This window comes from Antechinus flavipes, chromosome 3 (genome assembly GCF_016432865.1).
Source record: "Antechinus flavipes isolate AdamAnt ecotype Samford, QLD, Australia chromosome 3, AdamAnt_v2, whole genome shotgun sequence".
NCBI classification, from domain to species: Eukaryota; Metazoa; Chordata; class Mammalia; order Dasyuromorphia; family Dasyuridae; genus Antechinus; species Antechinus flavipes.
The window spans coordinates 609,598,142-609,614,635 of record NC_067400.1 but is presented as its reverse complement, the minus strand read 5'-3'; the positions used below and the strand labels follow the sequence as shown (position 1 = coordinate 609,614,635).

Sequence of the window (16,494 nt, the reverse complement as noted above, 5' to 3'; positions counted from 1 at the left end):
TATAGTGAACAGTACCTTTTTTTTTTAAACTGTTCAGAAGAATTATATTTATTATTATCTTTATTTAGATCAGGGCTTCTTAAACTTTTTCCACTCATGACCCCTCATCCGTAATATAGGTGTATACACACACATGTATATATGTATATAAACTAGATATACAAATCAAACATTTTACTGATAATAAATCATAATTTCATGACCCACACATTCAGTTATAAGACCTGATATTGGGGGTCACAAACCACAGTTTAAGAAGCAAGGATTTAGGTAACAACACACAAAGTGACCAGGGACTTCTCTGTCCTGAGCTAAAACTATCTCTTTTTTTTTTTTTTTTAAATTTTTAATAGCTTTTTATTTACAAGTTATATGCATGGGTATTTTATAGCATTGACAATTGCCAACCTTTTGTTCCAATTTTTCCCCTCCTTCCCCCCACCCCGTCCCCTAGATGGCAGGATGACCAATACATGTTAAATATATTAAAATATAAATTAAATACAAAGTAAACATACATGTCCAAATTGTTATTTTGCTGTACAAAAAGAATCGGACTCCGAAATATTGTACAATAAGCCTGTGAAGGAAATCAAAAAATTCAAGTGGGCAAAAATATAGGAATTGGGAATTCTATGTAATGGTTCATAGTCATCGCCCAGAGTTCTTTTGCTGGGTGTAGCTGGTTCAGTTCATTACTGCTCCATTAGAACTGATTTGGTTCATCTCATTGCTGAAGATGGCCAGGTCCATCAGAATTGATTATCATATACTATTTTGTTGAAATATATAATGATCTCCTGCTCCTGCTCATTTCACTCAGCATCAGTGAACAGTACCAATTTTGTAATAACCAAAGGAAAACAGGTGAAATAATATGCACATTTTTCAAAAGAAGCACAAGCTATAAATGGCAAGACGACATACAAACAGTAAGAAAAATGTAAATTAAAATAACCCTGAGTTTTCACTCAGTATGCAAACTGGCAAAGATAAATTCCACAAGAAAAATTAATAACTGTTCAAAAACTTTGACTCAGCAGCAATCAGATTGCCTGGCATGTACCCCAAAGGAGTCAGACAGAAACAAAGGCCCAGTAAATCAATAGCATCACTTGTGATATCAGAGAATTGGAAAGAAAATGGATGATCACTGAATGGGGAATGGCTGAAAAATGAGTATTTGTGTAAAAAAAAGGTTGTGCAGAAAAAAAAAGACAAATTACGAAGAATGCATAGAACTGTGAAAGGATTTACACAACTGATGCAAAGCAAAATAAGTAGCAGATAATAATATAACAATTACAACAATGTAATTGTACAAAACCTGAAAAGAAGTTGAAATCTGAGTAACAGGCCCTGAAGAAGAAGTAAGAAAGTGGTCCTCTATCCTGTGTTAAAAGCAAAAGGCCAAGTGACTACAAGGAAAGGATATTGGGCACACTGTTATGACACAGTCTTGATATTCCATTTCTGCTTATTTTTGTCTCAAAGGACTATTCAAGGCAGAGTTGAGAGAGGTGGGCAGTGATTAATGTCAAGACAAAAGGCATTAATAAAACCAGGTTTTTTAAAAGTCACAGAAAGGAACAATTTTGCTGAAGAGGGAAAAAGAAGAGTCTTCTGAAGACATAAGTAGAAGAACTGAGAACCCCCAATCAGGTTAAGATTTGTAAATATGTAGAGAAAACAGAGACAAAAGCAGCTAGCTACTGCACAACTTTCTGGTCAGAATACCATCATTTAAATACTAACACTCAGGACTGCGGCTGACGAGAAGTACTAATGACAACAGAAAGGATTTCTTGGTTCGACTGAAAAACAGGCTGCTTCAAGAGAGATAAAACCATTATTCAAAGTGACTGAAACAATGATCACTTCCAGAGAGAGGGAAGGACTGCACTGTATTGGGATTCTGCTTTTTCTGCCAAGGAGAAGGACAGTTGCATCAGAAAGGAGAGAACAAAAATAAAGTCCTATGACTGGATGATCCACCTTTCCAAAAATTCAAAGAATTGAGCAGATATGAAGGCTGAGGTCAGTGACCTCTGAAAGACAAAGGAGAACAGGACAAGTACTAGAGTACTGAAAGTCAACGTTCTAGCCAGTTTTCAAAAAAGGGAACAGAATCTGCAAATAAAAGATGGGCTAATGAGCTCAATTTCAACAGTTTGTGAACATCTAGAAAAGGAGAAGGCATCAGCAAGTTACTTTCTTTTTCTGTTGACATTACTGAAGGGATAAAATCAGGGGAAAGCTACAAATATATTTTTGTGGTAAGGGGGAGGTTGAGTTTTTTTTTTGGAAATTAGGTCTCCCTGTCTTAATCCTGGTTAGAAGCGCAACTACCATTCTTGTCATGGCTACACTGCTGACCAAGGCAGCTTTGCTCTCTGTTCCTTTGCCCGTTTGGGGTCCCCACAGTGTTACTGGACTTACAGAGGAATCCTGATAGACTTTTGCCCTCCGGCTGCTCAGAGCTCCTGACTCCCCTTATGTTTGACTTAATAGATCTCCTAGGTTTTAACTAAGAGTTTGATGAAGTAGCCTGTTCAGTTCTTAGCAAAAAATTGGTGTGGCTTCTCCTGCTACTGCTCAAGGAGTATATGTGTTTAAAAAAAAAAAACACACAGGAACAACAGGAACAGGAACCAAGAACAACACTGTGACCACCAGAACCAAGCAAGAGTTTCCTGCAGACTTCTTCCACATAAACAGATGGTTATAGATGGCCTGGAAAGGTCTCAGCAGTTAAAATGAAATCTTGACAAAAAGTGGACAAGAAGCACGAGACAACTCCAGACATCATTACTGCTTTCGGTTTCAGAACCCATTTTGCTGGTGACAAAACAACAGGCTCTGGCCCAATTTATGATTCCCTTGACTATGCACAGACAGATGAACCAGAGCACAGACTTATAAGGCATGGTCGGTATGGGAAGAAAAAGAAATCTGGAAAACTGAGAAACACAAGAAGATGAAGAAAGAAAGGCAAAAGGTGCTGGCAAAAAGGTGGAATAAAAGGCATTATGAAGGGTGTTTATCTGTGACGAGAATATGGATTTTTTCATCAGGGCATAAATAAACTGTAAAAATTTCCAAACATCAAAAAGAAGGAGGAAGAAAGAAAAAGTCAATGAACTATGAGCTAGACAATGGTAGAAGTGGATGGAGTAGGAGTGGATGAAGTGGGAACTGGCCGAATGGATGGATTTGAAGAGTCCTCGATGATAATGGACTAAGAGAAGACATCTTCAATGGCATGTCCCACTAATTTATGCAGAGCCCCCCCAATGGGTAACATTTTGATCAGTGGTTTGGATTAGGGACAGGTAGAGGATCACGTGACAACTCCCCTTTGCTAGCCATGCCAGTTGTCTGGGTCAGCTCGGGGGGGGGGGGGGGGCATTCTCCCTCTCTTCTGCCCTGATCTGACCCCATCTAAATTCTGAGTTCAGTAAGCACACTTAGGTTAGGAATTTACTGGCAAAGAGCCCCAAGTGTTGCCTCAAACACTGGCCGAGGGAAACGGAGATGCTGATCTCAAGAAGACCCGAATGGGCACAGGAGCGGCCTCGGAAGCCACCCATACACTCAGGGGCTTATTGATGAATCATGAATCCCCTGAAGATCAATGGATCTAAATGTAAAGTATGGTCACTGGTTCCAGCTGACTAGATGTGAATTTGAATGTGACCAAATCAGGGGAACTACTGTTTGCCTGAATTCCAAACCCAGCAGGGCTAATGTATCTTGCTTGATCTTCCAGGGAAGAACTGAGAGCATCTATTAGAAGCTGCAAATGGGCCAATCTAGGTCTGACAATGGAAATACTTCCTAACAAAGCATGGACTCTTGATCTGGGAAGGGGGAGTTTGCTGACAATCTGTGGTGTCCCTTTCTCCAAGACCCCCACATTTCCCTTTCCTTTCAGCCAGCTCCAACCTCTCACATCATTCTTCCTTTCTCTTCATGAAATGAAGCCTTCCCACAATGCGTGTATTCCAATGACTATTCTCTGCCTCGTTTCTCATTCCCTGCCAGTTTCTCATTCTCTTTCCATGTGACTACTCAGAAAAACTGTTCTTAGATCCCCCTTCCTGACTTCACCCCCCTGTTGATCATCTTGCAGGGAGCTCCCCCCAGGAAATGACCTGTCGTATAGTCCTTGTCTCTGTCCCCACTGCTCTACCCCTGCTTGTGCTCCCTCCTCCCTTCTCATCCCTCACCAAAAGCCAAATCATCTTCCTGATACAAGGACTGAAGGGTAACCCTCTTTCCTCAAGCCTTCACTGCTTCCCAAATAGTTTAAGCTCCTTGGCTCAGGGCTCCCCAACACCACCTTCATGGCCAAGCTTCCACAAACTCTCTGCTCTGGCCACACGGACCAGCCCTGCTTTCCCCCAGCATGAACTGGTCACAGTCCCTCTTCTACCCAACTCTGATGGCACTTCTCCCATAAAGTCTTTCTTGATGCCAGTTTGTCTACTCCCTTCCCAGAAAGTTATCACTTTTTCCCTAGTGTAACTTTAAAGAGCAATCACTTAGTACTTATGAAACCCAATGAGCATAGATATTGAAGCTGAGAGAGCCAACCAACTTGCCCAGGGGTCACCTAGGTGTTTGAGGCAGGATTTAAACTGGAGTCTTTTAGGGTTTGAACCCATTACTCTAACCACTGCACCACCTAGCTGACTATCCTCTTGTCCTGTATTGATTGGTTTATATTGGCATGTCCCTTCTCACACGAACTCCATGAGGGGAGACAAGGTCTCTTCTTTGTGCCCAATCCAGGGTGGCTATTAGTTCTCCTTATCACTCTGCTGTTTTCCTAAATTTGGATCATTTCTGCCTCTCCTCTCCCCTGTATGGCCCTCTAGCTCGGAACTCTGGGGAGAAGGATGAGGTCACCTACCTCACAGGGTTGTTGGGGGGTTGTTACAGGGCTCCCAGTGCCATCACCCACGCTGTTTCAGCAGCCCTCCCTTGCTCCCCTGCCCCCCCCAGCTCTTCTCTCAGCTGCCAGCTTCTTCCTCCCTCATCTAGCCTGACCGAGGACTTGGATTCCTCTCTTAAGCTGGCACTGAAGGAAGTCCATTAGCCAGCAGCCACCAGGTACTGTCCCTCACCTCCCAGTACTCCTCAGCTGGCTCCTTCACTGTGGCTTCACTTATAAAACCACTCTAGACTATTCTTTTCTCTATTTCCCTAGGAAGTATTCGCTGTTTAATGTTATCCCACGTTGATTTCTAAGCTCCCTTCACTTAGCACTTATGGACCGAGCCCAAATTACACTCCTTTGTCCTTAGATATGTTGCTTTTTAAATTATTTTTGTTTTTTCATTTCTTAACTGAAAGGAGCCTTGCTACTATTTTTGTACTCCTTAGCACAGTGCTCAGTACTGTGTTCTGTGTTTTATATGTCATGGTAATATTAACAACAACAAAGCTGATGATGATAGCAACTAGCATTGATAGCACTTACTGTGTGCCAGGCACTGTGCTAAGTGCTTGAAGGGTTGGTTAACTAACTAAACGCTCTCACCTCTCCCTCCTGGAATGTTCCCGAGCCATCTCCCTCCTTTTCTGCCTTTCCCATTCCCGCCGCGCTTTATCCTGCTCCTCCCGATGCCTTTTCCGCCGCTCATGTTCTCGTTCCTTCTCTTTCACCCTGGCATGCTTCCCTAATGAGGGGAAACATCCTGTCATACTCATAGGAATATTCTTAAGTTCCAGGAATTTAATTTAAAATATCAGTTAGAGACACACGTAAAGCATATGAGAAAGCAACTCCCTTTGACAGGAGTCACGATTCTTCTTTTGATTGGGACCTTTACTCAGATTTCTAACCAAAATTTCAGTTAGTAAATCCATCTCAAATGTGGCCCACACTAAGTATTCTTTGATGCCTACCGTTCCCCTTGCCCCTGAGCCAAGGCCCAGGTCCTCCCTCCAGCTATGTCACTTACTGTGACTCTGGGCAAGTCACAACTAACTGCTTCAATCCCTTTGGTTTCCTTGTCAGGAAAAAAATAAATAATTCCTGCCCCAGCTACCTGTTTCAAGGATTAATTAAGATAATGAAATGTGATATAATAATGGAAACACTTTGTAAATTGCAAAGTATTCTATAAATGGAAGACAAATGGCTGGCAACAAGAATGGATGGGAGGAAACAGCTGCCTGAGAGAAGCCCAGAAAAGGGCCAGCCGGACAAGGGGAAGCAGGGCACATATCCATTCTGGTCTCTGAGCCATTCATTTGACAGATCACCTTTCTCAATGACAAGTGACAACATAATGAAATGTAAATTATTATTATTAAACTGACTTAATAATTATTATTATTAAAGTACACAGCCTACCTCTAAGTGCTTTATCATTAGGCAGCTTAGATAGGAGTGGGAGTTCTATACTCTGAACCTAATACATTTTACCATATCAAATCATACCTAGGGACAAAGCAATATAAAACAATAGGAGAAAACTCTATGAAAGGATGATGTCTGAAATGAAGAATAAAGTAAATCCAAATTAACTTGGTAAGCAAAAGAAAAGCAGCTCTGTACCTCCCTCTGCCGAGTGACTGCGATGACGACGTTTCTCTTTCCTTTTTTCGTCCTTTCTATGATGTGCTTTTTCCTTACGTGACATCTGCTGGGGTGGTTTGATGGCCAAGGAATCATCTTCTTCTCCTCTAAGAGCACAATGCAAAACGGCAATTACCCCATGTACAACAGTGCACTTAAAACACACTACATCTCAATTACAAGTGTGGCCACAAAATATATAAAAAGACATGGCTTTCCTACACAGGTGGAAAACGTCAGTAATCAGGTTCTAGAAACTGAAATCACAGCAAAATTGTTTTTCTGGAGAGGATAGGGCCAGGAATGAAAGGAAAAGGCAGCCTGGTAGACTGAGAAACATCACCAAAACACCTCTTCTCCACGCCCTACTCTTCCACATGCCTTCAGAAGGCTTTCCTCTTCCCCAAGTAAGGAGAGAATGAATGTAGCGGACAGGGAAAAGCACAGAGAGTCAGTGGAAAAGGCTTCTAGTCTTGATGCTGCAATGACAAACTCTGGCTTTTCTCATCTTTTAGAATCTTGCCTAGGGCTTCTTAAACTTTTTCCTCTCGCAACCCCTTTTTGCTCGAGAAATTTTTACAAAGATTCCGGGTATTACAGAAATATAAAACAGGTAAACAAATCAAACATTTATGGCTAATAAATCACCATTTCATAAGTCCATATTCAGTTATAAGACTTCATATGGGGTCATGACCTACAGTTTTAAGAAGCTGAAGTCTAGGTCACTCCTCTAAAAATCCTCAAGCTCCGTAAAAGTCCAGTTCTATCTAGGCAGCTCAGTAGGCTCTCTGACCCTGCGCAAGGGAACTCACCTCAGTTCCCTCATCTACAAAATGAGGATAATAATATCTCCCAGAGTGCTATGTGAAGTTCGAGTGAGATACATATAAAGTCTTTAGCACAGTGCCAGGTACATAGGAGATGTTATTAAATGTTAGCTATTATTATTAACAATTAATAAATAAAAAACAATCAATGAACAGATATTAAGTGCCTACCATAGCAAGGCACTGTACTACCCCACTTTATTTCAGGTTGCTAGTATTGCCACAACATTTATAACATCAAAAATTAAAAAGACTTAGAATAATAAAGCATAAAATTTTAGCTTTTATTTATTTTATTGCAAGGCAATTGGGGTTAAGTGACTTGCCCCGGGTCACGAAGCTAATAAATGTTAAGTATCTGAGACTGGATAGAGTTTAAGATTTAAAAAAAAAAAAAAAGCTTTCTTTATAACAGAACCATGTGAGGGAGCAATATGAATAGTATATCTCTTTCACTGAACTGAAGCCAAGGCCCCCGAAGGAGTGACTGTCCACCTCTCCAGAAATGACAGAGTAGTTAATAAATGCAGATGCAAATACAAAAACAGAGGTCTTTCAAATCTAAGACCAATGCTCTCAAGTTTCCTGTGTTGGCTGGATTAATCTCATCAGTTCCTATGAGAACTGACCTGGGAAATAATACAACAATAAAACAAGCCCATTATGATACTACGTATGCAAAACAGCAGCTTTGCTCAGGCAATTCTTTCCATTTTTCTAAGAAATTAGAACCAGGGACAGCTAGATGGTGTAATGGATAGAGCACTAGCCCTGAAGTCAGTAAGAACCGAGTTCAAATCTGGTCTCAGACACTTAACACTTCTTAGCTGTGTGATCCTAGATCCCAATTGCCCCAGCAAAACAAAAAAAGAAAAGAAAAGAAAAGAAAAAAGAAAAAGAAATTAGAACCAATACACTGGAAATGTAAGATATTGTGGATTTTAAATAGAGCTGTTACTGTTTAAATGTTATTTTGCATTCATTATACAGCCTGCCTCTGCCACCCACCTTCTGTTTTCTTATCTGTAATACTGTGAGGCTGAGACCTGTAGCATCTATGCCATAGGTAATGGCTTAAAGGAAGTTCTACATGAAGAGTACTTTACAAGCTTCAACATGCATATAAATGCCAATTGTTGTTTTTGTTTTTAAGTCTTCAAGTATGGAAGAAGCAAGTAATTTAGGAGGATGAAGCAAATGATCTAGCCACATGACTCAGACTAGTGATCAATGCCGATGACACAGCTTTTCAAAATAACCATTAGAAACTTGAGTAAGACTGAAAAATCTGGTAGGACCAAGGCCTCTCTTCCATGAGTCTCCCATTCAGTTTCAGGCAGTACACACACGCTGCCCTTGTCTCTACACCTTCTTACCTGTCTTCCATAGAATCTTCTCTCCTGTAAGGAGAGTTCCTGATCGTTATCTCCATGCGGTGATCTCTCAGCTCCCCCTCTTCAAGGGAATCCCGCTTGGAATCCCGATCATCAGACTAAAAGGAAAACAGGAAGAAAAAAAAAAAAAACCAAACATTTTACTTTTTGAAAAAAAATGACATTCAAGTTAGCTTCACCAATGACCTCGGACACATTTTTTTTTTTTTTTTTTTTTTTTTACAAATTTCAACAGGTCAATAAAACACAAAAATCAAACTCTTTCATTAGGAGCATAAAATGTTTCTTAGTGTCTGCAATCTTGATGATGAAGAAAGCTGTGTAAACCCTAAGAAGTCAGTAGATTTCTTTAGAGGTAGAGTCAGTGAAACAGATTGTTGGTGAGCAAAGTACAGAAGAACATTAAGTTCCACGAGAGAAGTAGCAGTTTTCTTCTTCAGTAACTAACTAGATTCCTAGACCCCCACATACATATAAAGAAAAGCTAAAGAGGCAGCTAGATGGTGCAGTGGATAGAGGACCAGTCCTGAAGTCAGGAAGACCTGAGTTCAAATCTGGCCTCAGACACTTAACACTTGTAGTTGTGTGACCCTGGGCAAGTCACTTAACCCCAATTGCCTCAGGGGAAAAAAAAGAAAAAAGAAAAGAAAGAAAAACTAAAGCATGGATAAAATTCCCGGCGTGCAGGGTACTGAAAGCGCCATTATACCTGAAATATATTTCCAATTTACTAAAAAGCTCTTTGGAGCACACTATTTTGCAAATTAATACGGCTGTTAATTTCTCAAAGCAATATTTTGTCAATCTTTATAAATAGAATTATTTGTAAGTGTAAGCATGAAAAGAATTAAAAACATTAATCCAATGGCACTTAGAAATATTCAGTAATGATGTTAGGTCCCCAAGACTTTATTCTCCAAACCAATCTTCATGTAGCCTAAGGGTTCTTAACCTTTTTCTGCATCATGTACCCCTTTGGTAGTCTTGTGAAGACTAGGGACCCTTTTTGAGAATCAAATGATTTTAAATGCATAAAGTAAAATACATAGGATTACAAAAAAAAAAACAAATTAAATATTGAATTAATTATAAAAGCATTTTAAAAATATGTTCAAGAACCCGAGGTTAAGAACCCCTGATCTAGAAATAGCTTTAGTTTGTTATCTTTGAGATAAACTGAGAAATCAGATGGAGTTTTGGTAACTTTTTTAAAGAGACTATGGCTCACCTGTGACATTTGGAAGTACAAAACCACTTCACCGAAGAAGCGAGATTCTAATGGAAAAATGAGTGCAAAGACATTAAACTTCCTTTTTACAAACCACTGACTTAAAAAAACGTGGCTTACATTTTTTATGCGTTTTATCTCTGCCTTCTCTTCTTGTTCCTTCCTTCGCTTCTTTTCCTGAAGAATTTCATCTAAAGTTTTCACTTTCCAAGAATCCTTTTCATCACCCATTTGAGTTAAGACACACTGAAAGAAGAAAACATTGAGAATGAAGGAGAAGCCAAACACAGCCCAGTGTGGTTGGAGATGCCTCCCGTCCTTGGGAGACAGCTATTTATGGGTAGCATGAAGGCTAAGGTTCTGCTGCAAGAGCTTTTTATAATAGGCTGCACCCCTGAACACCCCTCAGGTCTCACAGAGCCCTTACCGTTGTGACCACCAAGACCCCTTGCACAAGTGACCAGGAACAGCAAGAGCTCTTTGAGGAGGGGGAAAGTGAATCCAGACAGGGATGACCCTTATGGATACAGCACAGAGCTGGGCCATAGATAATATCAAAGAGGATGAGGGAAATATTTCTATTTCTCAGCCTCTCTCTTCACAGAGACCAAAGAGACGGTTTTCCCAGACACTCACTTATTTCCTCTCACTCCCGTACACACTACATTAGTCTATAAACAGGCCCTGGGGTTTCCTGGCTCCTTGTCTATGCAGATGCTATTCTTTGTGCCATGAATGCCCTGCCTCCAACCTGCTGAATTCCTATCCCCTTCTCCAGGAAGCTTTCCAGGATCACAGACTGATAGCTGAAAGAGGCCTTAGAGACAACCCAGGCTAACGCTTTCATTTTACAGATGAGGAAATGAAGGCCTTACCCAAGGTCATCCAGGTGCTCTACATGGTGCAGGGCATAGAATGGCTGGGCAAAAAGACCTGCCTCAGGAATTAGCTGCCTCAATTTCCTCATCTATAAAACGGGGACACTAACAGCACCTACCTCCCAGGGTCGTGGTGAGAATTAAAGGAGACCAAGACTGCAAAGCATGGGCCTAGTGCCTGGTCCTTACTTAAGCACTACACAGCTGCTAGTTATTACTGTCGAGCTAGATAGCACTGGTGGGATCCACACCTTGGTCTTCTGCCTTCCTCCAACAGAGTAAAGAACTTTCCCAAGGCCAGCTGGGTGGCCCAGTTCTCTGGGCTTGGAATTGGGAAAAACTGGATTCCACTCCAAGCCCGAGTTGACATCCTACCTCAGACACTTCCCGGATGAGTGACCTCACGCAGAAGCCTCAGGTTCCTCCCTTGTAAGGGGGCACGTAGCATCCCTTTATCTGACCTGCGGGTGTTGCCAGTCTGCCCGCTCCTCCAAGCACTATAAAACGAGCTATTATCTTTTAGGCTTCTCTCACGCGCTTATCACAGCTCCTCCCACCAACATACACTGTTACAATCACCAGAAAGCTGACTGGGCAGTCACCAATATCGGGGCCCCAGCAATCCAGCAAGTTTAGCTTAGCTCCATCACCTCTCCCAGAAGCCAGCTTTCAAACACATTTCAACGAGACGTGTCCATATTGCCTCCAAAGCCACAATGCTCAGCAGCCTTCCCCTAGGGACCCCGACGCCTTTACAGTGTGCTCCAGGATGAAGATCTTGATTTACAAACATGGTGGAGAAGGGTGGGAACCACGGACCCTTGAAGCATCCAGGAGACCCCAGCTGTGCCACTTTTGTGTGCGACTCTGCACACAACAGGGCCTCAGTTTCCTTATCGCAAAACTAGGAAACCAGGTATGGCAACGCCTGAAGTCCTTGCTGGTTTTCTCTCGATCCTGCTGGGGCAGTAGGCGAGGTCGGGATTGTTGGCCGGACACCTGATCCAAGTCCTCCGAGGACAAACCCCCCATTTAAGGGTCTGTCGGACCCTGAAGGAACTTCCTGGAAACTTTCTCACTTACACGCTTGTCTTTCCCTAGGGACCCACAACCACCCTGTTTCTCAGAGAAGGAAACTGAGGGCGAGGGGGCGGTTAAAGGAGTAACCCAAACTCCCCCCCCTCCCCGAAATTGACCGCGGAGGTGGGGTCGTGGGGGAGGGGCAGCCACAAGAACGCCTATCTATAAATCGGGCCGCTGGGCGACTCCTAAGGTCGCCTCGAGCCGGAGGGCTCGGAGCCCGCGCGGGGGGCGGGGGCCGAGAGCAGGGAACGTCTCCCCCGAGGTCCGGAGGCGGGCCCGGCCTCGGCCCCGCCACAGGCCCCGCGCCCAGAACCCTCCCAGAGCCGCGGTCAGGACGACAGACAGGCAGATTCGCAGATCCCCCAAGAGGCCTCGACCCCAAATCCGGAATCTCCCCAGCAGTTCCGGGCCCAGACACTTACCACCGCGCCTGCCGCCGCCACCACCACCGCCGCCGCCGCCGGACCCGGAGACTGAGGAGAACCAGCATCAGGCGCGGGAGAAGCGCGTCACTTCCGGCTGCGACGCGAACCGGTGACGTCGGTGGAGCGCGAGGCTTGTAGCGGGGGCGGGGGCAGGAGCTGGGACGTCAAGAGTCAATCCGAGTTTCGCCCGCTGCACTTTCGCCACCAGCGTCTCCTCCACTTAAGCGACGCGAGCACACGGCTGAGACACGTGAAAAGTCTTTTCAGGTTGGATGCATTATTTTCCTCAGCCTCCCCGAGGGAAAAAAAACTAAAACAAGCACCCCCCCTTTCCAGCTGGAGTGGCAGCAACTGGCGGGAATCTGCGGGAACAGCTGGATGGAGCCGGGAGCTGCCGTGGCAAAGACGCGACGCCTCTGGCTCCGATCCCCCTCCCCCAACCCTCTCTTTCTGCGGGGCGGTGAGGTCAGGGGCCCTGGCTTCCCACCCTAGCTCCACCCCCCACTCCCCTTAAAAGTCTTTTAACCTTCGGACGTCAGTTTCCTCGTCCTCATCCGTAGAATGGGGCGGCAGGATTTGCCAGTCCCCCCAATCTGTCATGGTGTTCCAGCCCGAGCTGCGTCTCGCGAGGCTTCTCTCACCGGTCTTTGGTAGGAGATGGGGGAAAGCAGAAACAGGGGGCTGCAGATCATCTGCCCTCTAGCTGCTTTTCCTGCTTCCCCCTGCATGAGAATACCCCCTGGGACTTAACAGTTCCAGGGTGGCATCTCACTGATGGGGTTTGGGGGTTCGGAAGCGTCGGACCCCAAAATGTCGGGGGTTCCAGGACTTTCCGATACAGGCCGCCAAGTGTTAGGATACGGAAGTTGAGACGACCCCTCCCCCCAACACACGGGGTTTTAGACCGGGGTTGTGAGGGGTCTCAGAATCTTAGTCAAATCCAAGTCAGGAGGTAAATATTCTCAAGCTCATCTCCAAAAGGAAATTTTAGCCCCTAAGAAAAGACCTGGCTATGTTTCCTAAAGGAGCTCTCCATTAATGAAGGGGAAGCCGCCATAAGACAGGCTGTTCCTAATGATCTGGCCATTGTGACTCTCGAGCAGGCTTGAAGGCGTTAACAAAGCAGGGGGGACAGAGATTCTTATGTGGAGAAAAATAACCTGGAGGATTGGCATTATAACTTGGCCTTCTGATTGGGGGGAGGGGGAAAGGAGGGGGGATTGTCAAAGATAATTTTGTCAATGCAAGGAATTCAACTAGGGCCTAGTGAAATAAAGTGTATTTTAGGACAAAAGATCCACTTATGGAGATAAGCCTGTTTGGACAATAATTCAGAGTCTCTCGGACAGTAATTCAGGTTCTTTCCTATTTTTTTTTTTATAACTTTTTTATTGATAGAACCCATGCCAGGGTAATTTTTTACAACATTATCCCTTGCATTCACTTCTGTTCTGATTTTTCCCCTCCCTCCTTCCAGCCCCTCCCCCAGATGGCAAGCAGTCCTTTACATGTTAAATAAGTCACAGTATATCCTAGATACAATATATGTTTGCAGAACCGAACAGTTCTCTTGTTGCACAGGGAGACTTGGATTCAGAAGGTAAAAATAACCCGGGAAGAAAAACAAAAATGCAAGCAGTTTATATTCATTTCCCAGTGTTCTTTCTCTGGGTGTAGCTGCTTCTGTCCATCTTTGATCAATTAAAGCTCTCTTTATCGAAGAGATCCACTTCCATCAGAATACATCCCCAAACAGTACCGTTGTTGAGGTATATAATGATCTCCTGGTTCTGCTCATTTCCCTCAGCATCAGTTCATGTCAGTCTCGCCAGTCCTCTCTGTATTCATCCTGCTGGTCATTCCTTACAGAACAATAATATTCCATAACGTTCATATACCACAATTTACTCAACCATTCTCCAATTGATGGGCATCTACTCAGTTTCCAGTTTCTGGCCACTACAAACAGGGCTGCCACAAACATTTTGGCACATACAGGTCCCTTTCCTTTCTTTAGTATTTCTTTGGGGTATAAGCCCAGGAGAAACACTGCTGGGTCAAAGGGCATGCACAGTTTGATAACTTTTTGAGCATAGTTCCAAATTGCTCTCCAGAATGGCTGGATGTGTTCACAATTCCACCAACAATGTATCAGTGTCCCTGTTTTCCCACATTCCCTCCAACATTCCCCATTATCTTTCCCTGTCACTCTCAGGCTCTTTCCTATTAACAGCTTTCCTTATGGTCCATTAAATGTTTGGGGCCTTATTTGTTGCATCATCACCCCTGGCCTGTATGATTCCCTTAATTTCGGCCTCAGTTTCCTCCTTTGTAAAAATGGGAATAACACCACCTACCCACTGTTCAGGGTTGTTACAAGAATCAAATGAGGTAGTATTGTAAAAGCACTTTGCATATTGCCTGGCATACAGAAAGCGCTTAATAAATGCTAGTTTCTTTTCTTTCTTCATGGAGGGTTGTAGAGTGCCGGAACTCGGGAGAAGTATACTTGAAACAAGGTGTTAACTCCATGGAATTGATGAGATGATGGTTCTCTAGTTCACATATATTCTTGGTACTTAGTATGGTGATGTAATGGTTGTCTAGTTCACACATACTCAGTATGCTTTCATGATATAATTGTAATAAGGTACATAAGGGCTGAGGACTGGAAATGGGACATTTCATTCTTCACTCCTCCACTAAGACCAAGGACCTCCAGAAAGCTAGCCTGAACATTACAGAGGGTTTTTTTTTTTTTTTAAAGGGCTGTAGTGCTACAGCAATCAACCAGTAAACATTTATTAAGCACCTTCTATATGCCAGACACTGTGCTAAGTGCTCAGGATACAGTAAGAGGCAAGAGACAGAATCTCTCTTCGGAGACTTTATGATCTAAAGGGACAGACAACATGTGAAGGAAAACTTGGAAATAATTACAGAGGGAAGGCACTGTAGTGGAAAGAGGCTGGGGATGGCTTCCTATGGTAGGTAGGACTTTAGTTGGGACTTAAAGCCAGGGAAAGGCTAAGAGAATTATGTACAGGTATGTACATAGGTATAAATGTAGGTATATACAAATGCATATAAAAAAATCTAACATGTAATAGCCAATCAGCTCTTTCTCTTCCTGCAGTGTTAGTATTTTAAGGCCTCTTTTTGGTAATAAAAGGAAATTAAATTCATGGATAAAGAATCAGAGAATCAATTTGAAGGGAACTTAAGGTCTGATCCCAGTAAGAAGACTATGAATTAATAAAATTTAAAACTATGGTTAGTTAATATGTTTTTTCCTAATTTTGTGTGGCCTGTAAGGATTCTTATGCTCTGTGTAAAGAGCCCATTTCCAACTGGATTTGAGATTTGATTTCCACAGTGTCCAACAAGAAATCACCCAGTTGTTGCCTGAAGTCCTTCAGGAAAAAGCTTCTCACTTTTGGACAACTCTCACTGTTAAGAAAGAGTTTTAACCTTAAACTGAAACCTCCCTTCCTCTTTTAAATTTCCATTTATTGTTCCTAATCTGGGGTGAACAACAAAGCTAATTCAGTAAGACCCCCTTTGCAATATTCAGAAAGTGATCACCTTCTTCATTCACACCTTCAGTTCTTTCAGGTCTTCCAGTCTTCCCTTGCCATTTTGGTGATCTTGGGACAGCTTGTCAATGTGCCCAGAAGTCAATACATTACCCCAGAGATGCAGTAACCACGGCAGAGGACAGACTAATTTTTGGACGCCTAAGTGGACAGAAATTGTAATTTAAGTGAAGGCTGCTGCAGGGACATCTATGGCTCCCAATCCTGTCTCTCAGTCTATCACTTGAATGAGGAAATCACAGGGATGATTGAATCCAAGAGCTTAAATTTGCAACAAAGTCATGTTCATACATAACTTTGCACATTGGAAGATGTATGCTTACAGATGTGGGGTGGGGGCGAATTTAGCACCTTTTTGATCTGTTTGAAAAATCTCTTAAACAATCTAGAAAGATGTTTATCTACACACTATCAGAGTATGGTCTAAATTCTTTCAAGACTGGTGGATCCTTTTCATAATGGGAACTGGAA

At 43.0% G+C, this 16,494-nt stretch overlaps 1 protein-coding gene across 7 annotated transcripts in view; it reads right to left on the bottom strand.

The window, feature by feature from the left end:
* The window catches only part of LOC127555998 (cyclin-dependent kinase 11B), a 34,748-nt gene extending 22,241 nt beyond the window's left edge, over positions 1 to 12,507 (bottom strand). For 4 of the 7 annotated variants that reach the window (XM_051988795.1, XM_051988796.1, XM_051988797.1 and 1 more), the window contains exons 1-5: positions 12,425 to 12,507; positions 10,162 to 10,287; positions 8,796 to 8,911; positions 6,569 to 6,696; positions 5,546 to 5,684 (exon numbers count right to left, since the gene is read on the bottom strand). In XM_051988795.1, the coding sequence (XP_051844755.1) occupies positions 5,546 to 5,684; positions 6,569 to 6,696; positions 8,796 to 8,911; positions 10,162 to 10,272 (494 nt within the window). In that variant the 5' untranslated portion in view covers positions 10,273 to 10,287; positions 12,425 to 12,507. Of the gene's footprint in view, positions 1 to 5,545; positions 5,685 to 6,568; positions 6,697 to 8,795; positions 8,912 to 10,041; positions 10,089 to 10,161; positions 10,288 to 12,424 lie in introns of those variants that run through there. The other 3 variants (XM_051988799.1, XM_051988800.1, XM_051988801.1) reach the window with 3 other exon arrangements.
* Between the last annotated feature and the right edge of the window lie 3,987 nt (positions 12,508 to 16,494).